Source organism: Castor canadensis, chromosome 12 (assembly GCF_047511655.1).
Source record: "Castor canadensis chromosome 12, mCasCan1.hap1v2, whole genome shotgun sequence".
Classification (NCBI taxonomy): Eukaryota; Metazoa; Chordata; class Mammalia; order Rodentia; family Castoridae; genus Castor; species Castor canadensis.
The window spans coordinates 80,395,247-80,420,162 of record NC_133397.1 but is presented as its reverse complement, the minus strand read 5'-3'; the positions used below and the strand labels follow the sequence as shown (position 1 = coordinate 80,420,162).

At 45.1% G+C, this 24,916-nt stretch overlaps 1 protein-coding gene across 3 annotated transcripts in view; it reads left to right on the top strand.

Moving 5' to 3' along the window:
• Cnnm4 (cyclin and CBS domain divalent metal cation transport mediator 4) overlaps positions 1 to 24,916 on the top strand; it is a 39,208-nt gene that overhangs the window by 6,186 nt on the left and 8,106 nt on the right. For all 3 annotated transcript variants that reach the window (XR_012439807.1, XM_020165982.2, XM_074050201.1), the window contains exons 2-5: positions 21,864 to 22,007; positions 22,328 to 22,462; positions 23,360 to 23,529; positions 23,804 to 23,900. Coding sequence is in view for 2 of the 3 variants with exons in the window: in XM_020165982.2 (XP_020021571.1) it covers positions 21,864 to 22,007; positions 22,328 to 22,462; positions 23,360 to 23,529; positions 23,804 to 23,900 (546 nt within the window). In the remaining variant the exon portion in view is untranslated. The remainder of the gene's footprint in view (positions 1 to 21,863; positions 22,008 to 22,327; positions 22,463 to 23,359; positions 23,530 to 23,803; positions 23,901 to 24,916) is intronic.

Here is a 24,916-nt window from a genome sequence, read left to right as displayed (position 1 = left end):
GTAGAGAGAAGAGGATGAAAAGGGAGTTTGATGATGATACAGAGAAGTGGGTGGAGATAATAAAGGTATTATTCTGTATTGGTTTTCTCCTCCGTTCAACATGGTGTACAGTAGTTTCTCACACTTGAACATGTCCTTGGGCTGCCTGGGCATTTTGTTAGAGTCTGCATTTCTGACAAATCTCAGATTGTCTCAACAGCCCTACCAGTGGGCAGATCATCTAGGCAAGTGTGCAGGTGAAAATGTCCATGTGGGCCTCAGGAGGGAGGCCAGGACAAGGCTGGAAGGTGTCAGAGTCACCCAAGAGCATGAAGAAGGTGAGAAGGTGTTAAAGACAGTGCTGGGGCTGCCAGCATGGAGAAGCTTGGCAAGCACAGGCTGTGGGATGAGACAGTTAAGCCCCATGGTGCTCAGTGATGAGCAGAGAGTGAAGGCAGTTATACCTGGTGTCTATCGGCTCCTCTTGGAAGTGGCCTCAAGTTGATGATTTGATTTCAAGAAGCTGCCTGGGAAAGTTGTATCTAGAGTGACAGTTACTGCCTGCTTGTAGATGGTACTCTGGGCAAGGGGCAGAGGTCCCAGACGGGCAGCTGACAAAGCACCTGTAAGGCTGCTGCTCACGTTCTCTTGGTTCTGTGATGTGGGAAGGGAGCACCTGTAAGGCTGCTGCTCATGTTCTCTTGGTTCTGTGATGTGGGAAGGGAGCAGCATTGTGTCCCTTGCTGGTACTGGGCTGCCTACAGGCTGGTTCCCAACCAGGAGCCAGGGCACAGAGCAATGTCATAGATCTTCTGTTGACGGATCTCTTTTAAAGCCCTTGATGGTGTGGTGGAAGGCACTGCCTTGTGCCTAGGCCCTAACAATTGCTCAGCACACAGGGTTTTACTTTTCAAAAGTAAACCCAGTTCTAGTGCTTTCCTGATACCTCAGGTAAGGATGGAGAGTAACGAACAAAGGTTTAACCTTGGAAATAGATGAGTGCCCAGGAACAAAATCACAAACCTGTGAACTCTGGGAGCAATGGGTAAGGGGAGGGGACTTTGTGAAGGGGCTTATTTTATCAGAAAAGTCTGGGGAAACACTGAAACAAGGGAATGTTTCAGCTGGATCTTCAAGGACGGATAGACATGGCATTTGCCACTTTGGTTCTTTCATTCTGGAAGAACTTGGAGAACTGTCGGATGGGAAATGAGCTTGTCAGTTCTTTGCACTAACTTTGGGCAGAAGTGCTTCTGCCTGTTGTGACTGCTTTTCAGATTTTTCTGAAAGGTCTTTGCTTTGCTTTCTCTCTGCACCCCTTCCTGTCCTGGTGTTACCATAAGGACAAGCAGGTGTATTCAATAGCATGGACACCTTTGAGCAGAATGAGGCCTGTTGCACCTTGAGTTACATTTATCAGCCAGTCTCACTCTCCTTAGGGCTGGACAGGGGAGTGTGTGTAATCCTCACTGAATGCAGATTCACAAAAAGCCACACAGCCAGGTAGAGTGTGTATAGAAGGAAGGTGGACCAGTTCCTTCTGTGACTGTCTGGCTTTAGCAGAGCTTCCTGGTTTCTTCCCCCAGCCAATAGGGAGGAACAGCTACCCTGCTTGTCCCAGCACTGGCTCTCTCTCTTACTTTCTTGTGCTCTTAGAGCTCGCCCTGAGGATATGAGGGTTATACAGTTTCCCCAGATGCCCACTATGGCTCTGAGCTAAGAGGTTGGCAGCAGCTGCTGTTTCAGCCAGCCCTACTTCTGGCCTCATTCCCTGAATCTGCCATGACTTACAGCTGCTTTTGGGTGCTGCCCCATTGGGTCAGTCCATCCCACTTGCCCTGTACCATGGTTACTCCTGAGGATGCCAAGACATTTTGGTGTAAGAAACTTTGAGGCTACAATAAAGGACTCCTGGGGCTGGAGATATGGCTCAAGCAGTAGAGTGCCAAGCCTTGAGTTCAAACCCCAGTCCCACAAAAAAAAAGGAAAGAAAAAGAAAAAAAAGACTCCTGGCTTTTTTTGGAGATTGGAGTTTAGACACCTTACTTCTATTCCTGTTTCACTTACTAGGTATTTTCTTTTTTATTAATGTTTATTATTTTTCATAGCCATAAAAGAGATATATCTCATTGCCAGAGCTTCAGGAAACATACCAAAACCTAACCATGATCAGGTAACCAAAAAGGAACCACTTTGAATGTTCTGATATATTGTGACAACTTTTTTTTTTTTTTTTTGGTGGGACTGGGGCTTGAATTTAGGGCTTTGTACTTGCAAAGCAGGCAAACCATACCTTCATTCCATTTGGATTGTGACAGTTTTATAGCAATTTATTTTCACAGCTGGGTGTGGTGCAACACGTCTATAATCCCAGAATTCTTGCTTAGGACCCTGAGGCAGGAGAATCATGAGTTCAAAGCCAGCCTAACTATGCAGTAAGACCCCATTTCAAAGAAAAAAAGAAAATAAATTCACTTTCATTGTTTAGTTGAAAAATCCTGTAACAAACGGCAAGACCAGAACCACTTTCATTTTATAGCCACACTTTCTCCCTGGAGCTGTCTACAAATATTGTCACATTGAAATAATTGTGTACATACAATTTTGAGTCCTGCTTTTTTTGAGCACAGTTTAGATTGGTTCTTCAGATTACTTGTCCCTGCATCCTTGGGAGGAGCCTCTTTATTTACCCTGTGTGGCTCTGCAGGAAGGTGAGCCCAGGGGCCAGGTTGTGCAGGGCAGCCTGTTTTGCTGGGGGTTAAACCTGGTGGCTCTGGAGCATTCCCCAGAGGTTAAGCTCAGAGTCGCTTCCATGCTGCAGGGCTGATTTACTGTGACCTGGGCAGGGTTCTTGAAAGACTGGTTCCTCGGGCTCTGGAACGCCTGGTCTCTGGCCAGCAGGCAGCCTGAAGCCTCCTTGGAAAGAGGATCCCTCCCCCAACCCTGAAAAGCTTACTCCCACATACACCCACACCCACACACCCACACCCACACCCACACCCATACACTCACCCCCATCAGGCACAGGCACAGCAGAATCATTGTGCTGTGCACCCCCTCCCCAACCCAAGCTCAGGAGGTTAACTCACATGAACACACACACACACACTCACACACACTCCCACCCCCAAATATGCACAGGCAGGCTTATACACACACTCTCACACCCTTCCTTACATGCACAGGTGGGGCTGCTCTCACACACTCATCCCTGACCAAGGTCACACATACACATGCACACACATGCACTATAACCAGTCCTGTCTTAACCTTAAGTATATCTCATTACACTTTACTGAGAGTTAAAGTAAGTTTAAGTCAAACGTGGTGGTGCACATCTGGAATCCCAGCATTAAGAAGACGAGGCAGGAGGATCACAAGTTTGAGACCAGTCAGATCCTGTCTCAAAAAAAAAAAAAGTAAGGTTAAAAGATGAGTAAATGCGTGTGCAGCCAGTTTATTTCATGAAATGCTGAAAATAGTGACTGACTCTTAGGCTTGGACAAACTTCTCCTTAGTGGCTAGTGACTCGGCCATCCACATGGATGACTTGTGTCCACCTCAGGATTGTAGTGGGGATTGAAGAAGGTCAGGTATGTAAGGTGTTTAGCTCCATGCCCAGCACCATGTAATTGTGCAGTAAGTGTTAGCTATTTTAACAATTACTGTTATTATTGTCCGAAGGTGCCCCAGTTGGCGCTGACATCAACTCATGACCACAGTGGTCAGGTGGCAGTCTGCCCTATTGTTCAGGGTGGTGCCTTTTTTGGAATTATAAATGTATTGAGCTCAAAAAAAGCCCACTATATAATTATATGCTAACTCAGATACTATCTTATCTTGATCCTGGTGCCTGTTTGGAAAGCTAACAAGCTAGAGTTTAAGGAAAAAATGTATAGAAGAAAAACTAGAAAGTGGGGACATTCTCCTCATTTAATTTTTTTCTTGCTGGTTTTGGGGATTGAATCCAGGGCCTTGAATATGCTAATCAAATGCTCTCTACCACTGGACTGCATCCCTAGCAATATTTTTTTCCTGCAAAGTGGAAAATGTCCCAACTGCAGGACTATTAATTTCTGGTTCGCTGCTCGGAGAAGACACTGGGCAGGGGAAGGAGTGTGGTTTCGTGTACCAGTCATGTCTCTGTTTGAGGGGTTACCAGCTCCAGTTCTCTGGGTAGTTCAAATGGAGAGGAGGGAAGAGGCTAAGCTGCGTTGACAAGACAGCAAGAGAGGGATCCAAGGGAACAGAGACTTCCCAGAGGGCCAATCTCCCCCAAAAGCCCCAGATCTAGAGCAAAGAAGGCTTTTTAAAAAATGGTGCTAGGATTGAATTCAGGGCCTATGGATGCACTCTACCACTGAGCTATACCACCAGCCCTCAAAAATGTTTTAAGAAGGACTGGAGGCATGGTTCAAGTGGTAGAGTGCCCACCTCACAAGTGCAAAGCCCTGAGCTCAAACTCCCAACACCACCGAAAAAAGAATGCTTTTCTGCTGGGGATGTATAGCTCAGTGGTAAAGTGCTCACCTAACATGTACAAGGTCCTGGGTTTGATTCTCAGCACCACAAAGAAATAGAAAAAGTAACAGAAAAAAAAAAAAGAATGTTTTTCTTATATTGATACTCACTTGTAATCCCAGTAGCACTCAGGCAGGTGGGTTGTGAATTCAAAGCCAGGTGGGCTACATGGCAAGACCCTACTTCAAAAAAACAAACAGCCTTGGGTGAGTGAAATGGCTCAAGTGGTAGAGCGCCTGTCTAGCAAGCGTGAGGCAATGAGTTCAAATCTCAGTACTGAAAAAAAAAACCAGCCTAGCATTCAGGAGATGGGAGACTGAGGCAGGAAGATCGTGAGTTCGAGGACAACTTGGGCTACATAGTGAGAACCTGGCTCAAAAAATCTAAAAAGCAAAAATAAACAAATAAATGAATAGGAGTCTAGTTTCTTTAAAGCAAACAAGCACATCAACCCAAAGAGAAAAAAGGGGCTAAGAAAAAAATAATGCTTTTCTTAAGGTGTCTAAGACAAAAAGGGTGAGGAAGGACGCAAGTCCTGCTGCTTGGGAAATATGGTGTGAGCAATGGTGCGTCTAGTCTGCTCCTTGAGAAGGTGCTGCATTCTAGAACAGGGGAAAGACCCCAAAGAAGGAACAGTTATGGAATACTAATTTAGACTCTAGGTAGGAACTGAGGATCAGAGAGGCTATGAATCTTTCCCGACTAACAACTGAGGGATACCCCCAGGCTGTTTGGCTCCAGAAGCCATACTCTCAACCACAACGCTGTGCCATTTCTCAGATCGTAACTATTAAGAAAGGGACCCAGAAGATTGGGAGATTCCAATAATTAAGTCTGCAAAATTTACTGTAAGTTCTAGATTTGGGCGGGCACTATTTGGGTTTGACCTCTGACCTCATGCTTGAGCCACACCCCTAGCCCAGTTCTAGATTCTTTTAAAGTAGCATTTTGTTATTGTTCAAGTATATTATAGAGAAAAGTGTGAACACCCCTGTGTAACTGCCACTTAGCCCAAGCAATAACATGTCACCTCTCCCAGTCACTGCCCTACCCCCAGATGTTCATGGGTAATTTTTTCTGTTTCTGAGCTTTTTAGAGTGAATCATAACAATGTATCTGGGTTCTTCTGCTTAATGTTAGGGTTATGAGCATCATCCAGGTTGTGTGTAGCTGTAGTTCATTCTTTTTTTGCTGCTGTCTAGTATTCCATTATATTCATTTTTGGTACTGATGATGGACATTTGGATTATTTAGGGTAAGTATGGATGAGGCAGTTTTCCAATTGCCAGGTCTTTCTTCTCTCTCTCTCTTTTCAGGTATGTGTGCGTGGTACCTCATGATGGTTGGTTTGTTTTGCAGTACTGGGAATTGAACTCAGAACCTAGTGCTTCCCTGGGATAGTGACCCTCTATCTCTCTCAAGTGATCCTGTGTTTCTCAAGTAGCTGGGATTACAAGCATGCACTAAGCATGCACTATACCTGGCCTAGATTTTTTTGCAGTGCTGGGAATTGAACTCAGGGCCTTGTACATTCTAGACAAATATGCATCACTTGAGCCACACCCCAGCCTCATGCTTTAATTTAGATTTCCCCTAGTGACTAATGAGGGCTAGCACATTTCTTTTTCTTTCTTTTGTTTTTGTAGTGCAGGAGCTCAAACCCAGGGCTTTATGCACTGAGCACTGTCCTAGCCCCAGCCCTGAGTTCATTTCATGTGCTTGTTATCCAGTTGCATATTTTCTTTTGTGAAATGCCTGTTCCTGTATGTTGTCCATTTTCTAAGAGATTGTTCTTAACAATTTCCTTTTTTTTAATTCTCTTTTTTAGGATTTAGATATTTAAATAACTTTAATGTTTTTTTATTTCATTTTTAAGGTACTTTTGTTTTTTCTTCCTCTTTTTTAGTTTTTTTTTTGGGGGGGTCTCTTAATTAAAAATATTTACTTTTTTTGGTGGGATTGGGATTTGAACTCAGTGCTTCGGCTTGCAAAGCAGGCACTCTGATCACCTACAGTTCATTTTTTGCTGTAGTTATTTTTTGGAGATGGGGTATCGAGAACTATTTAGCTGGGTTGTCCTCAAACTGCTATCCTCCCAATATCAGTTTCCCAAATAGCTAGGATTACAGGTGTGAGCCACCAGCACCCAGCTAAAAATACTTTTAATTGACGAAAATAGTATATATTTATGGTACATACAATGTTTCTTTTTTTTTTTTTTTTCCAGTGGTACTGGGGTTTGAATTTAAGGCCGAGTGCTTGTTAGGCAAGTGCTCTACCAATTGAGCCACACCCCCAGCCCACATGTTCTTTTGACATATTGTATACATTGTAGAATGAGTATTCAGGTTAATTAATATATGCATTGCCTCACATACTTACCATTTTTTTGTGATGAGAACAATTTTCAAATTGTACTCTGAATAATTTTCAAATATATAATACATTGTTAACTATAGTCACCATGTTGTACAGTAAAGTTCTTGAATTTACTTGTAACTGAAACTTTGTATACTTTGACCAACATCTCCCCAATCAATTCCCTCTCTCTCTTCTCTCTCTCACTCTCTGGTAATACTGGGGCTTGAATTTTGGGCCTTGTGCTTGCTCTACACTTGAGCCATGCCCCCAGCCATTTTTTGCTTTAGTTGTTTTTCATATATGGTCTTGCGGTTTTTGCCCAGACCAGCCTCAGACTATGATCTCCCTATTTATACTCCCAAGTAGCTGGGATTACAGACATGAACCACCACATCCCAAGTAGCTGGGATTTAAACTCAGGACCTTGGGCTTGCTAGGCAGATGCTCTACCACTTGAGCCATGCATCCAGTCCTAGGGTCTCCCTAGGGTTTTTGCCCAGGCTGGTTTTTTGCCCCCCCAATATCTGCCTTCTGAGTAGCTGGGATTAGAGGCGTGAGCCACTTTGCCTGGCCCACTTTACTCATTAATGACTTTTTTTCTTTGGTGGTAGTGGGGGTTGAACTCAGGGGCTTGATCTTGCTAGGCAGGTGCTCTACCACTTGAGCCACACCCCCAGCCCTTTTTGCTTTAGTTATTTTTCAGATAGGGTGTTTTGTTTATGCCCAGGCTGGCCTGGCCTCAATCCTCTTATTTACACTTCCTGTGTAGCTGGGATGACAGGTGTGTCCCAACATGCCCGGGTTTTTATTGGTTGAGATCAGGTCTCACAAACTTTTTGCCTGAGCTGGCCTCAAACTGAGATTCTCCCAATTCTAGCTAGTAGCTGGAATTACAGGTATGAGTCACCTCGCCTGGCAAGATTTTTTTTTTTTTAATCAATAAGGATATCCAATTATTCAAGTACTACTTAATGAAAAGACTCCTTTCTCTCTAAACTGTTACATATTTATGAAGCTGTCTCTGGACTGGACTGTATATTCTCTTGATCTATTTATTTTTCCTTGGTCCAATACTACATTGACATAATTGCAGTAACTTTAAAATAAGTTGCTAGATGGTAATATTAAGCCCTTTGTTCTTCAAGATCATCTTGGCTGTTCTTAGGTTTTCTCCTGGGAACTATAGTGAATCCATAGGTCATCTCGAAGAATTGACTTTTTGTTTCTTCTTTCTGGGGATCAAACCCAGGGCCTGTGCCTGCATAGCACAGGGTCTGTCCCTGAACTCTACCACCAGCCTCATGACTTGACATTTTATAAAAACAATCTTCCAGTCTACAAACATGTTACCTCTCCATTTGTTCATGTATTCTTAATTTCTCTCAATACAATTTTTCAGTTTTCTGTGTAGAAGTCTTACGTATCTTTTCTTAGTTTCCAAATGCTTGTTCCAGATCATTCCATGTTCACCCTGATTGAAGTGTTCTGGCATCCTGTTCTGATGCCAGCCACTCGTGCTTAGCGTGAGACTGTGGGGCTTAAGGGTGATCCTTACTTCACGTACCAGCCACAAGTTGGGGGCCCCTTCACTTGTGCACTTCTGATCAGCCAGTTATAAATTTTGGGGCTCCTGTGCTCTTCAGATTCAATGGTTTTTTTTGTTTGCTCATTTGTTTGCTGTGGTAGAGATGGAACCCAGAGCCTTGTACGTGCAAGGCAAGCACTTTACCACTGAGCAACGTCTCTAGTCCTAGTAACTGATTAGAACAACTCCAAGAGTTTAGGAAGTGCTCCATGTGGGACAGTGGTATTATTTTGGAGGACACCCACGGGAGAAGGTATGGGAGGGTCCTAGAGGAGCTTCAGGTTCTTTGCCTGTGCAGTCAGGGCACCTTACCTTCCTGGGATAGCAGTGTGCTCACCCACCACTGAGCTTTGGGGTCCAGAGTTTCCATCGGGGCTCGTGATGCAGGCTACAGTTTTGAATTCAGTTGACTTCCAGTCCCTCTTCCTTGGAGGTAGGGGAGCTCAAAGCCCCAGCCCTGTGACCGCAGTGTTTGCTCTTCTGGTGATCAGCTCATATTCAGGAGCTGCCTAGGATTCTGCCCCTGAGTTGCCTCATTAGCAGAAAGAAGACACTTGGGCTCTTGAAGCTCTGTGCCTGGAACTGGGATCATAGTCCAAATATGTCACTTACTAACCGTATGAAAAAACAAAAACAACAACAACAAAAGACCAGATGTGTTCTTATATCATTCCACACAAGTATGGAGCAATAGGTTCTTTTTTTTGGAGGCACTGGGGTTTGAACGCAGGGTCCAACACTTGCCAGGCAGGTGCTCTACCACTTGAGCCCCTCTGCCAGCCTTTTTTTGTGTTGGGTTATTTTCAGGATGAGAACTATTTTCCCAGGCTGGCTTTAAACCTTGATCTTCCTGATCTTTGCCTCCCAAGTAGCTAGGATTACAGGTGTGAGCCACCAGCTCTCTGGTAAAATTCATTTTGTATGTTGACCTCCTGAGGCTCTGAATTCACTCATGAATTCTGATAATTCTTACTTTTGATTCTTTTGTACATGATTCTGTTTGTCTGTGAGTGATGGCAATTTTATTTACTTATTGCTAAACCTTTTATATTCTATGCCTTGTTTTTGCCTTATTCTACTGATTGGGACATGTGGGGTGGTGTTGAACTAGTGATAATGGGTGTCCTCATCTCATTCTTATTCTGGGTATTTTGAACACTGATGGTCAAGGGCTGGGGGTATAGCTCAATGTCACATAGCATGCTATAGACCCTGGGTTCCATCCCAGTGTGGGTGTGAGGTCGGGTAGGAAAGAATAAATAAACCTGATCATTGCATATGATTTTGTCTTTCCTTTTTTGAAAAATAGATTTCCTATATTGGGTTGATGAAAGTCTCTTTTTTCCTAGTTTGCTGAGGTTTTTATAATGAAAGGTATTAAATTTTACTAAATGAGTTTTTTTGTTATCTGTCGATGACTGAGTGATTAATCTCCTTTATTCTGAAATACACTGATTTTTTTTTCATGTTACTACAAACATTGCATGTCTGGAGTAAACCTGTCTTACTCAAGATTTATTATCCTTTTTACATATCACTGGATTTAATTTTGCTAATATCTTTATTTAGAATTTTGGTAACTACATTCATGAGAGATGGGTCTATAATTGTTTTTCCTGCTATTATAAGATATCATCAGTTTCTTTTCAATGGCAGGGAGAATAATTGCTTAATAATTAAGTACTTTCCCTTCTTGTAATTAATATCCCACTTTGGTGAGCAAGTTTGAACATATCAAATAATATCCTCATCCTGTTCTCCTCCCTGCCCCTACTTCTAAGGAGCAAAAGCCTCTTACACCACCTTTCCACCATTGCTTCGTTTCTCTCCCTCTTCAGGTCGTGATATCAAGATCTAGAATGGAAGCCCTGAGTTCAAGCCCCAATCCCTGCCCCCCCAAAAAAAGCCTAAAAAAAGATCTGGAATGGTTTTAGCAGTTCGCATACATTTGGAAGTGGTATATGATTTTCAGGAAGCAACTGAGGCTCACCAAGAGGAAAAATGCTAATTTTCATTTCATTTGTGTATGTAGGGGATAGAATTGCTAAAATTTGTACAGTGGAAAGCTAATCCCAGGTTAGATGTATTTGGATTTCAGGAAAGTCTTTAGCAGAATTTCTTATTAAATCTTTATGACTAAAAATGGCACGTGCTCATTAATCATGGTCCAACTTGTAGATTGATTTGCATGGAGATTATTAGCTGGTTGAAGAATTAGTACCCTACAAGGCAGTGAACTGCAAGAAAAGGTATGAGTAAGGGGCTCCTGACTGGAGATGCTGGGGCCAGAGGCCAGGTGACTGGGAGTCCTGCTTGCAGCTTTGGGATTCTAGGAGAAAAGGCCAAGGGGCTTCTGAAACAAGAGAACTGGATGAGAAGGAAGAGTTTACTGAAAGGGTCCAAGCTCAAAAGGAGGCTGGTGGTGCTAATAGATACTGGGACCTCCTGGCTACATGCCCTCTGCCCTTCTTTTGGAAAGAGCCAGCACCCAGACACGAGGTTATCAGCCAGGTCAGCCTCTGGGCTGGATGTATAGCTCACACTCTCCTCTTCATTTCCTGCTGCTGTCGTAAATGGACCAAGCTCTGTATTTTAATCTTGCCTTGTGCTTCCTAATTTTTTGCTGAGTCCTTCCAACTGTCCTGGCTATGTCCAGGGTGCATTAGATCTGAATTGACTCATGGGATCATTTTAGAAACTTTGGAAAGAACCTGTCCTTTGGCCTCTAGTTCAAGGCCATGGAGATATAGTCAAACATACCTCCATGACAAGGATCGACAATATTTCCATAGGGTAAAAAAGGGGGAAGGCACAATTTAAGAGCCTAGTGGGGATTGGAATTGTGTACACATATGTCTAATAAGATATTATGAGGCCATTCAGTATCTTAGAATCCTAAACTTGGGGGTGTCGTTCAATGGTAGAGCAATTGCCTAGCATGTGTGAGGCTCTGGGTTCAATCCCCAAATCCCCATAACCAAAAAAGAAGAACTTTTTATTTTTATTTTTTTTTTGCAACAGGATCTCACTACATAGGCCAGGGTAGCCTCAAATTCAACTGTGTAGCTCTGGGTTGATTGAACTCATGATCCTTCTGCCTCAGCCTCCCTAGTGCTCAGATTACAGCATGTGCCACCCCCACCGATGCAAGAAACCTCTTTAATGACATGGGAAAATAGAAAGAATGTGAAGTACTTAAAAACCAGGGTATGGATGGGTCATTCTCTTGCTCACTTTAGAGATAACTCCCTTCCAGTCTTTTTTTTTTTTTTTTTTGCAATACTGGGACTTGAACTCAGGGCCTATACCTTAAGCCACTCCACTAGCCTTTTTTTGTAATGGGTTTTTTTTTGAGGTAGGGGCTCTCGAACTATTTGCCTGGGCTGGCTTTGAACCTTGATCCTCCTGATCTCTGCCTCCCGAGTAACTAGGATTACAGGAGTGAGCCACTGGTGCCTGGCCCTTTCAGTCTATTGAAGGTGAATTCCAGTTAGGTACTGGTGGCTCAGGCCTGTAATCTTAGGTACCTGGGAAGCTAAAATCAGGAGGATAACATTTCATTGTCAATCTGAGCAAATAGTTTGAGAGACCCCCATCTCTAAAATAACCAGAGCAAAATGGACTGGAGGTGTGGCTCAAGCGATAAAGCAAGCGCCTGCTCTGCAAGTGTGAAGCCCTAAGTTCAAACCCAGTCCCACCAAAAAAAAAAGAAAAAGTCTTTTGAGATACATATTGAAATTTAAATATCTGTAGATATAATTTACAGATGTTTACAGGTAAAACCTGGGCTTTGCTTCAAATTAAGCCTGTGGAGTAAGTGGGAGTAGAGGAAACAAGATTGGCCAGGAGGAGTTGTTAATTATTTAAGTAAGGTGAGGATGTAATTATGTTATTACCTCTCCTTTTGCATGTACTTGATATTTTCCATAATAAAAGGTTACACACACACACACACACACACACACACACACACACACACACACACACACACACACGAGACTACTAGCTAAATGAAAAGTCAAAATCACATGTGCCCAGGGTGAGGGCCCAATCTTTGGGTCTCTGTCAACAGTTTCACCCTTGTAGTGCTGGGGTTAGAAGCCTGAAGCAGAAGGCCTAGCCTGGTCACCCCCTTGCAGAGTGAGTCTGGGTGTGGCTTCTCTGGGCCTCAGTTTTCTCCTCTGAGGAGTGAGGGCTGTAGTAGGAGACTTAGAGGCAGCTCCTAAGTCCCTTCCTCTTCCTCTTCTCCTCTTTCTCTTCCTTCCTTTTCTCCTCCTCCTTCTTCTTTTTTTGGAGATGGGGGGGTCTCATTGTGTTGCCCAGGCTGGCCCTCAACTCCTTTCCTCAAGCCATCCTCCCACCTCAGCCTCCCTACTAACTGGAACTGCAGAGCTATTCTGAAGGGAGCTCTCCAAACTTTTGATTGTATACCCTATTAGAGAGAAATGCTTTTTAGTTTGTACTTTCATTCATTCAAATATTATATACGTGTACTATTTAATCATTCAAATATTATATATGTACTACTTTACCCATTCAAGTATTATGTGTACTATTATACTAATATATGTTACAATACAAACTATATAATATATATAAATATATTTTATATACTATATAAATAAATATAAATGATATATAATATAAAAATATATATTTTTAGTGGGATTGGGGTTTGAAGATACCACTTTTTCTTTTGGTGAGGGGACTAGTGTATGAACTCAGGGCTTCATACTTGCAAAGCAGGCACTTTGATGTCTTTTTTTTTTTTTTTTTTTTTTTTGCAGTATTGGGGTTTGAACTCGGGGCCTCACACTTGCCATTTGCTAGGCAGGTGCTCTACCATTTGAGCCACTGAGCCAACCCCAAAGCAGTCCCTTTGATCCACACCTCCAGCACATTTTGCTCTGGTTTAGTTTGGAGATGGGGTCTTTCAAGCTGTTTGTGTGGACTGGCCTCAATCCTTCTGATCTCAGCCTCCCAAGTAGCTGGAATTATAGGTGTGAGCCACCAGTGCCCAGCTTAAACAAATACAATTTTTAAAAGAAGTAAAGATGAAATAACCATATTTAAATATCTTGTTAGTAGTTACTACTGCATGTCTATGCTCTCAAGGTACAAAATACACTTAGAGTGGGATTCCTTACTCATGACAGTGGCTGTCTGTTTGAAATAGTTTTCTTAACAGTTTTGAATTATTCTGGCCAGTCACTGTCAGTCTTCACTAGCCAGTTATTGTACTTCCCCTGTGCTGTGGTTGACAACAGCTGGCCCTTCAATCTACCATTTCCTTCATGGGTCATGTTAAGCCACTGTCTGTTTGGTGAGGGTTTATTTGGCTAAAAGTGCAGAGCACACCTCATGTGTGCTCCCTCTTGCTTCGCTAGAGAGTGAATAGGAAAGTGGAGGCCCTTCCTGTGGGGACATGCAGACCTGGTCAGGGCCCACTGTCTGTGTGTGTGCAAACAAAAGCAAAATTTATTTATTTTGGATTAGAAAGTAAGTGTAAACAGAGTCTGCTCTGACAGGTTCCATGTGGACCGTGGCCCTGCAGTTTGCATGGTGCCCTGCTGTGTTGTGTGTCCTGCTGAGGGTGGCCCCCTCCCATCTCCAGGAGTCTTTTTCATTCACTATATGCCGATCCCCTTCTATATTTTTGGCAATGACACCACAGTGTCTGCATTTCCTGTTCTCTTTTCCCTATGGCTTCCCTTTGTAATTTTTCTCATTTAAAAAAAAACATGCTCAGCTATCATGCATTATTTTCATTGGTGGTATCTATTGAATCTGTGATTTATCAAGCACTCACTGTATATTTAGTCTCATGCAAGACACTGAGGAATGAATCAGAAACCATCAAACATGATTTCTGCTGGGGAGAGGGTAAAGCTGGATTCCTGCTGGAAGGGAATTTGGAGGTTTCTGTCAAATTTGCCATTATGGGAATCCTATGGCCCAGTAATCCTACTTTTATAAGTATATGGGATCTTATGAGTCAAGTGGTGGACGTATGTACAGGGGTTTTTATTGCAGCGTTGTTTGCAGTAGAAAAAAAGATTGGCAACTATTCGTGTGTCCATTGGCAGTGGGGAGGGTTTAACCCATCCTGGTGTTATCTAACAGAGCACTCCACAGGCCACACCAGTGGAGCTCTGTGCCCCAGTGACATCACTGAGAAGGGTAGAAAAGTGAGCACTGTATTTCTTAATTAAAAAGTAAAACATAGAAGTTGTTTGTGTTACTTAGCTGGTTTTGAACTTCTGGGCTCAAATTATTATTCTGCTTCAGCCTCCTGACTAAACTGGGACTACAGATTCCTGCCACCATGGCTGACCAAAAGTAATACATTTATTATAGAATCTTTCGGAAAAGTGGAGTTGATTTGAAAATGAAAACCACCCTTATCTCACACCTCAAATGTGAATATTTTGGTATATTTTCTTCTAGAAGTCAGGAATAAACTGTGTTGCTTTCCATAACCCCTATGAAAGTAGCATCTAATCATTTCTGATTATAAAAGTAAAAAAAAAAAAGTACACGTTGAGTTAAAGTGTGTTAAGCAAAGTGAAAACCACAGTGATCGTTCCTTCTGTACTGCTTTGTAACTGCTTTACACACAACATGAATCACATCTCTTCTAGTAAGTTTAAGTCTGAGTCAGTCTTTTTAGTGGATTATAAACATTAGAGGGACCCTCCTGGACACACCTTGCATACTGGTTAGGTATTTGCTTAGTATTAAGATCCTTTCCTAGGAGTAGAAGGAAGGGCTCAGTCCAAGGTCTTGTACATTGTAGATTCTGACACCCTGCCATATTTCTGAAAAAAATGTAAACTCTTCCCAGTCATGATAGTTCTTTTATCAATGCAGAATACTCACCTGGCAGCTACTACGCTAGATAAAGAATGCTACTTCACTGGGTTCAACCCCCAGTGATGCAAAAAGTGAAACAACAACAAAATGATAGTTTATTTTTAAAATTTTAAAAAAACTTTAAAATTTTCTTAGGTTTAATTTGTACTTATTATATTCGTATTTATAATTGGGTTGGGGTTTTTTCTGACTGAGGGATAAAGGCTGGATAGAACACAGATACTGGCCCAATTAGCTCCATACCATTCACTGGATAATCTCTTTTCTCCCTTGATTCAAAATGCCAGATTTGTTATATGTATGATATCCCCAATTTTCTGGGGTTTATTTCTGGACTCTTTCATTGTTTTCTCCAGTATCTCACTGTTGTAGTCACTATAGTCTCATTTTATGTTTAGTTTATATTAAAATTTGGGAGCTAGGCATGGTGGCATGTGCCTATCTCTAGTCCCAGTTACTTTGGTGGCTGAGGCAGGAGGAACACATGAAGCCAGGAGTTTGAGACCAGCCTGTGCAACATAGTGAGATCCCATATCAAAATTAAATTAAATTAAAGGCTTCCTTGTACTCTTTTAGTTGACTAGCTCCTGCCCTGGTCTTCCCCGGTCAGGAGCCCTCCCTGCTGTAGAGACCTTGTTCTTGCATGTCCATGGTAACTCTTCCACCTCAAGAGGTAGGGCTTGTGGAGAGCTGGGAGAGCCAGCAACCTCTGTGCAGAACCACCATCCCCTACTTGAGCCCCTCCAGACACTGGGAGTTACAGGCACAGCCTGCCTGTGGCAGTCCCTGACAGCTGGGTTAACTCTTTGTCTCCTCTCCAGGGTCACAGAAGTGGCCCTTCCCCTCCCTGACACTACCCACCAGGGTGGCTTTGCAAGGTCAGTGGTTCTCCTCTCCTCAGTGCCCAGACAGCTGCACGCCTGCTTTCTTGCAGCCTCAGAAATCCAGAGTGTCCTGGGCCCAACGAGTGCGGGTGTGGGTATGACCTCTCTGCTAGGCCACCACAGCCTCCTGGTCTCCTGGGTTTTGTCCTGACTGACATCTGTCTCTCGGGAGGATGGGAGTCACATAGATTAGCCCTGCTTTGGATCATGGATGAATTCACCAAAGCTCCCCAGGCTGGGAGGCAAGGGACTTGTCTCACTGTGGCTGCTCCTCTCCTAACTACCCTGACTGCCTTCTTGCTGGGGTGGGTCACTGCTCTTCCTGCTGGCTAAGGTCAGCACTATTAATAGCCAGCTTAATCCTGCCCGAGCCCAGGCGAAGAGAGGAAAAAGTAGCAGATTGCCAGGAAATCAGAGTGCCCAGCCATCTGCAGGTGCCGACATTGCCTAGTGCCATGATGTCTAATCACCAGCCAGCGTAGGCCTGGGAGGCCTGAAAGCCAGGGCCAGTCCTGGAAACCTGGGACTTCAGCTTGCTGCATGACCTAGGGAAGAAGCCATTGAGGATGCCATCTCCGGTGGTGGGATCCTTTGTGTGATCTGAGGCGCTGGTTTTTCCCCTTGAGAAAGGCAGCCAGAGCTGGTGAGTGGGGCGCCCATCAGGGCCCTTGTGGACTTTGAAATCCAGCACCTGGTAATGTGTTTCCTTATGATCCTTGAGGGGCTGTAAAAAGAATTTTATAGGAGGGAGGAGGAGGCAACAGTTTGCTAAAATGAGCATCATGCAGGGTGGGGGACTGGGCCTTCTGTGGCCCTTGGGGTACTTCTTTTTGTGTCCAGCCAAGGGTTTGGAGGTCTTGGACACTGGGTAGTCAAAGGCACATGTGTTGTGCAAGGAGGTCCAGAGGTTAGGAGCTGGATCAGTGAAACCTTGCAGGGGGCACCCAGGGTGATCCATGTGTTGAGGGCAGAAGGATAAAGATGTGACACAGAAAGGCTGAGAGCAAGAGGAGTTGTGGAGGGACTCAGGCCAGTTCTGGGTCCTCTCACTCCTTGCTGTCGATTAGTGATCTGTTGAGGTGAGAAGGGGCTCTGGCTGGCAGGTTTCTTGAGGCCTCACTGCTGGCTCTCTGACTGGGGAGGGAAGGTCCCACCTGGCTACTCCTGGTCAAAGGCCAGTAAAGGGTGGAGTTTGCAGGACCCAGAGGAAACACTGGGGTGCCAGGGTCCCAGGTGCCTCCTTCTGCATCCCGGTCACCCATGTTTTCCCTTTTCACCAGTGCTTGAATTTAGGAAGGCTTAGGAGCCTTGAAGAACCAGAGGAAATTAGAATGTTTTTAAAAGTTACTTTATACATGTTTCTCTGTGATTATAAAATTAATACAATCAATAATGCAATGTTTGGAATTTCTATCAGAAAATTAAAAAAAATAAAACAAAACCCATCCTCAATCCCATATATGGTTGGGTCACACCATAAGAAATTGCTGGTTTGGTTAAAAAAAAAAAAAAAGTCAAGTATCAGCAGTTTTATATGGCTTGACCTAGTAGTAACATTTTGCTTTACTTCCTCAGTAGTTTTCCTTGAGTAAGTACTACTTTGAGAAATGTGAATTTTCAGCTATAGATGTATTATTTAAATTTTCTTGCTTCATTTTTCACCTCAATCTCCTCCCAAATCTAGTTATCCAGTTGAATGAACAGCAGTAATAAAATGAGGTAGCTCATTAAAATAAAATTTTATGTTAGAGTTACAATCTGTATAAAGACAATCATAAATTCAAGTCCTACGTTGATCTGCTTACTTTATTTTATTATATGTTTATTTCTATGGGGCTGGGGCTCCAACCCAGAGCATGCTAGGTAAGCTTTCTAACCAACAAGCTACATCCCCAGCCCCTGATCTACTTATTTTAAATGATAAATAAGTTAGCAGTGGTTTCTAAAATACAGAAACATCAAACTTACTAAAGTGCAGAAATGTCTTTCTCTGGTCTGCATCCATTTCTCCTTCCTCTTACTGAATGCTTTTCTTCTGCTGAGTGGGTGTAGAGGGGTAGAGAAAGAGAGGAGGCCAGGCCCATCGCCTCTGAGCCTGATCAACTGGAAGGACAGGATGGAGCTGCCCCAACAAAGGAGGGGAAGGCTGGGGGGCACAGGAGGTGGCTCTTCTCTGTGTTAAGTTCAAGGTGTTAGGGTGCTCAGTCTGCAGCAGGATAAGAGTCTGGAGGGCACAGGAGAGGGCAAAGCTGCACATACTTATTTGGGAAGTCTTGACACCCAGCTTGCGTTTAAGTTACTGCAAGGATCTAGGTGTGAGAACTGAGCCCCTGCACCTTATAGCAGTAAGAGGTTAGGAAAGAGCTGGATGTGGGCACACACCAAATATCAGCACTTGGGAGGTGGAGGCAGGAGGATTCAAGGTCAGCCTAGGCTACATAGCCGGACGCTGTCTGAAAAACAAAACAACAAATAAACAAAGAGGCCAGGGAAAAGGAGTAGCCACTAAGGTCAGGCGTACCAGAGAACAGTATCAAGGTTGTCAAAGTGAGGAGGGGTTTCCGGGAGGAGGGAGGGAGCACCCCTGGTGATCAGGTCATCCGAGATAAGATCTCACCTTTGGAAGTCACTGATGACCTTGACAGGAGAAAGGTTCTGCCAGGATAAAAAGATGTCCCCTTTGAGCAGACAAATTAGAAAAAGACAAACAGCCCAGGGGCCCATGGCTGGCCCAGCCGACTGTGACTGAGTGGCCCCTTAGCAATAACCTTTGTGTGGGGTCCAGATGGCCAGCCATCAGCAGGAACAGTGCCCCAAGCTCTTAGTGCAGAGGTGAACTTGTGCAGGGGTGAAGCTGTGATGTGCCCTAGGGCGGTATACCTACAAGGTGTCTGTTCCAGAGGTGGCTGTCACTAGAGGGCGCCCACACACAGTGGTGAATCCCACAAAGGGGCCTGGGAGGCTTGTCACCAGTGACTCACGTCTATAATCTTAACTACTTAGGAGGCAGAGATCAGGAGGCTCACAGTTCAAGGCCAGCCCAGGCAAAGAGTTTGAGAGACCCTATCTCAAAAAACCCAACACAAAAAAGGACTGGTGGAGTGGCTCAAGGTGTAGGCCCTGAGTTCAAACCAGTACCACAGATAAAGGGGGGTGGGTTGCTGAGAGGGGAGGCAAGAGGGTTGGAGTAGGAGCCAGACCTTGCTCAGGGATCAGCTCATTTCATCCATGGTGATGAGTCAAAATTGTTCTGAGCCTGGGTGGTGGGGGCAACTTTGGAATTTTAGTGAGGGGAAGGGTGTTTTCTGACTTTGTATGAGCAAGATACTGCTCACTGATCCTTGTTAAAGGATTCTTGCCAGACTTGGGGCAGCAGGGGGCACACAGGTCCTTGACTCTCACCACTAGTTTCCCCTTAATTTTTTCTCAGGGTGTTTGGGGCTTGAACTCAGGGCCTTGCACTTGCTAGGCAGGCACTCTTGCTGCTTGAGCCATTCTGCCAGCCCCTTTTTGTGATGTTTTTTTTCGAGATAGGGTCTGTTTGACCCTCCTGATCTTTGCCTCTTGAGTAGCTAGGATTACAGGTGTGAACCACCAGCTCCTGGCAAGGGCTTTTTTTTTTGTTTTGTTTTTTTTTTGGAGTGGTAGGGATTGAAGTCAGGGTATAGCACATGCTACACAAGCACTCTGTCAATGAGCTATAGAGCTATAGACCCAGCTCTTCAGTTGTTTTGTTTTGTTTTTTTAAGTAAAACATGCCCATTTAATAGAACAGTCTAGAAGGGGTACAAAGAAAGACAACAGGGCTCCTCCTCCAAACTCCATATACCCTGTTGCCATTTCCAGATATTTCTACATTAGTTCTATACCCCATGCTCCTTTGTTCTTGTGCATCCTGTGTCACTGTGCCCCATAACTTGTTCTTCCACTAAGTGCATCTGGGGATTCCACATTTTGTCCATTCAACTCTACTACATTGTCCCTAGAGTAGCCAGGGCCCCTGTCCAGGACTCAGCTGTGAAAGTTGATTTAGGTTTCTGGTTTGGGACTGTTAGGGAGAAGGTTGCGATGAACCCCCTTGCTTTTGTGTGCTTGTGCTTTTGTGACAGTTAAGTTTCCATAGGATAAATTCCTTGAAGTGGAATTTCTGAGTGTAAGGGTAGGGACCCTTCATTTTGAGACATCCTACCCAATTGGCCTCCTGAGACGTTGTGCACTTTACCTGTCTACCAATAAGGATCTCTTTCTTCCCACCCAACACCAACAGGCTTTTAGGGGTGCCAGTTTGGAAGGTGCTGAAATCTGCCTTCTTTAATTTCTGTCCCTTTTTGGTGACATAGTTTTATCTGGCTACTCAGGCCCCTGGAGGCACTGTTTCTCCCCAGAGAACAGACAGGTACGAATGCCCAGAGGACAGACCCCAGGGTCCTGACCCTGACAGATATCTTGCCTTGTTGGCTTATCTCTAGAAAAAATAGAGCGAATTTGTAGTTGAGTCCAGCTATGATTCTGTCTAGCATGGAGCTACAACTTTTCTGACTACATGCAACCTGTATGTTTCATAGTGTCTGGCATGTGTGTTGAAAACAGTGCTCCCCTCATCATGGTGGGGTGTACCATGGTAATTTTACTTTCTTCCTGAGACTTCACTTTCTCTCTTCTTCCAAAGGGGCCCTCAGGAGTTCTGAAGAGTCTATCCTGGGGCTAAGGGATTTTTTGTGGCCTGGAGGCCAAAAAAACACCCTTTCCCAAGAGTGTTTCAAATGAATTCCAGCTTTAGAGTGAGGCCCTGAGTGTTTGCTTAGGAAGGGAAAGCCATGCAAGAGACCTGGCTTGACCTTCACAGATCCCCAGGGCTTTTCCCTGAGTCTGCTCTAAACCTGTGTGTTCTACCACCCCCTGCCCTACCTCCCTATGTGAAGCACAGAGTTCCATTTTTAGAGTGTGGGCCAGGCCCTTCTTGGCTGTTCCCCTGTTGTTGCTCTCTGGGACTGGGGACAGAGAGCAGAGTGAGCACCCCAAAAGAGAACCTGGGAAGCCCTGACACCCCAAAGCTTCTACAGAGGGTCCTGTCCCATCCATACCTCTTAACTTTCTCTGGTGGCTTTAGGCTGAAGGGGAGGCACCATTCTAATTACAGACTCCACCTGGCTTAATTACAATGGGCTAATTTGTTAATGGCTTTGGGAACTTAGAGCCTGTGCTTTGGGCAGCGTGGTAGCCTCTGCGTCCAGGCAGAGGGGCTTGCCAGAAGAAACTGAGCCATGAGGCCCTATAGGGGTGAGCAGCACTAGATTCTCTATCCAGTTGGTACAAGCACATGCCTCTATTAAGGACTCCATGTACCCTTATAGTGTGGTCTGTCCCCTTCCTGAGTGTCCCAGTAGCCTCTGGTAAATAGCCCTAGACAGGGCCTTGTCATTTTCATCCTCTTTAAACAAGGGGTCCTTAGTGAAATGCCTTTAAAATACTCTGGGTCTTCCTTTTCATAAAAGCAGTATCTGTTTATAGTACAAACACCAGAAAATATAGAAGGGGGAGAAAACCCGTTGTGACTGCACCCTGATGACTCATGACTCTGAATGTGTAGATATTGTGGTAGAGGGAATCTCATGCTTGGCTCCTGTGCTCTTGTCTGACTCAGTGCATTGTCCCCACAGGGAAGTCCCACCTGGCCATTGTGCAGAAGGTGAATAATGAGGGTGAGGGTGACCCCTTCTACGAGGTGCTGGGCCTGGTCACCCTGGAGGATGTCATTGAGGAGATCATCAAATCTGAGATCCTGGATGAGTCGGACATGTACAGTGAGTTTGGCCCTATCCACGGGCCCAGAATACCTTTCCAGCTCAGATCTGAAACCTAGTGTCCCTAGGTAGAAAGGCCACAGTGCAAAGCATGGAGGCCCTGGCACATGAGTGAGACCAGTAATCAGGTGTCCTGTGCTGGCCACCATGAGCAGGGAGCATAATACTGAGTGTGGTGAGGGGAGGCCAGCTGTGCCCCTCCTGGCCTGAGCCTGCTGCTCCTGTATGGCATAAAGCACCTGGAGTGCTGGGAAAAAGTTCCAGTCTGTTCTAAGTCCTCAGGGGTCAGTGTTCTCAGTTCTAGGTCCTTTGTCTTGCAGTTGACAATCGAAGCCGGAAACGAGTGTCTGAGAAGAGCAAGCGTGACTTCTCAGCCTTCAAGGACACTGACAATGAATTGAAAGTAAAAATTTCACCTCAGCTCCTTCTGGCTGCTCATCGCTTCCTGTCCACGGGTAAGAAGTGGACCTTACATTGTTGGTGGAACTATAGGCATGGAGGGAGAAATCCTGGGCTTCTGGCCACTTTCCTAATTGGAGAGGATGCAGCAGATACAGCTGCCTCAGAGGGGACCAAGTGTCCCTCCAGGAGCCACTCCCTGCCGGGCATTTGCTATGAATGGGTCACCCTTGCAAACTTCTAGGAAGTATCTGAGTTGTTTTGAAAGTAAGCACTGGGAACACGTAAGGGGGTTCCTGGGGCCCCTGGAGAAGTATGGAGAAGGGACCTTGGGTTGGTTCTGTGCCCACTGAGTGCAGCTCACATCCTTTCTCTTCTTCTGCTCTGAAGACCCTGTGTCCAGCTTTGTTCTCATCTCCCCAGCCTCCCTCTGTGCCTGTGCTGGTCCTGCATGATTGACGTATAGACCAGTGACAGTCTTCTCACTCAGTTCACACACAGCTCCCTTCAGGACCTGGGTGACAGTTGAGAAAAACACCTGCTTACCCACCTGCTCTCCCTTAATCCACCTTCCTTCCCAACCCTCACTTGCTAACGGTGCAGTAATTCCTTTTCCCTTATTTTTCCTGCTGGGATGTTAAGCACTATCTACATGCCAAGAATGTGTGTGAGTGCTCTACATGTATTGTCTCACTTAAATGTGAAAACCACCCTGTGAAGTTGTTATTACAGATGAGGCAACTAAGACATAGGTTCAGTAACTTGCCCAAGGTCAAGGGCTGTTAGCACAAGAGTGATCCTTCAAGCTCGTGCAGATGGACAGACCTGGATCTAAGTAGTGAGAAGCCAAGTGCAGCCCTTCCTAAGAAGGTGTAGCCCAAAGGAATGGCCCAAGCCATCTCAGTGCAGTGGCCACTGTGGTTTGGATGTGAAGTTTCCTCTCTCTCCTACAGAGGTGTCCCAGTTTAGCCCCTCTCTGATATCAGAGAAAATACTGCTACGGCTGCTCAAGTATCCAGATGTCATTCAGGAACTCAAGTTTGATGATCGTGACAGGTACTACGTGAGCCATTACCTATACACCCGGAACAAGCCAGCTGACTATTTCATCCTCATCCTCCAGGTAAATGTCCCCAAATCTGAGCCCAGGCTTGCTGACCTACCTGTTCTTCCCTGCACAGAGTACCCTCGTATGCCCACTGTCCCCTTCTGCTGAGGTGCTAGGGAGCATTCAGCCTGCCCTTGAACCTCCTCTTGCTCCGGGGTGCCCACCCTCTCCATGACAGGCCACCCTGAACTCTTCAGTGCTCAGGAGCTAGTTCTTCTGCCTGCAGTTCACTGCCTGCTTGGGCCTCATCTCTCCTGGTGGTTGTAACCTTGACCCCATGTTCTTTTAGGGGAAGGTGGAGGTGGAGGCAGGGAAGGAGAACATGAAGTTTGAGACGGGCGCTTTCTCATACTATGGAACCATGGCCCTTTCCTCTGCACCCCCTGGTGAGTTGTTGGGCTGGATCTATGCTGCCATTTAGCAGGTGGGAACTGAGGGTAGTTCAGGTGGCTGTGGGTGAAGGGAGACCTGTCAGGCCTGGAGGAAGTGGCTTAGAGGAGCAGAGTGACTTTCCCTTTTGGAGGCCATAGGGGAAGAGATGAAAAGTAGTGTCCTGAGATGGTGAGGAGACCAGCCTGCTGTGGGAAAGGATTGTGCAGAGTAAGGGACATATCAGGGAGCCCAGAAAGTTGCTGGTGTCTGACTGTGATGGGAAATGGAGGGAGCATGGTGAGGTTAGAATGGACCAGCTAGTATTGTGGGAGTGAACCATTGTAATCATATATGAAAATGTCACAATGAAACCGCAAAAATATGGTAATAAAAATGTTAAAAAAAGAGAATGGACCTTGGGGTCATCACTTACCTTCTTAACACCAGGGCAGAGTAGGAGGCAGGTAGAGGGACTGGGATGAGGGATTCAGGATGTCCAAAGTGTCAGTGTTGTGAGCCAGGCCTGGGCCTGTTTACCTTGCTGGGTTGCAGATGAGTTTGGCTTTTCAGGGGCTCGGCCACTGCCTTTTGGTCAGGGTTGGTTCTCTTGAAATAAAGGGGCATGTGACAGACATAGGGGAACTGGGCTCCCACTAGGATGGTTCTGGGCAGCTCAAGCTTCCTTTGTTTGAGAGGCCGTGTGGTGTGGTGGGGGAGGCTCTGCATTGAGAGTAAGTCTCACTGTGCTCCACTCCATCCTGTGTGGGCCTTCCAACCTTGGAAGAGGCCCCAGCTTACTGCAAGGTGGAAAATAAAAGCCCTCTTTGGTGCCTGGGAACAGGCCACGCTGGTTGGGTGTTGGCCATGGTTCCTGGAGATCCCCTGTGTGTTCCCGTCACTACCTTTTGACAAGAAAGATCTAATGCCAGAGGCCAGGGCACCTATGAATATCAACACAGTTCATTCACTGCATCCTCTGTCCCTGCCCAGGATGATCCAGGGCATGGCAACTTCCCTGGATGGGGGAGGA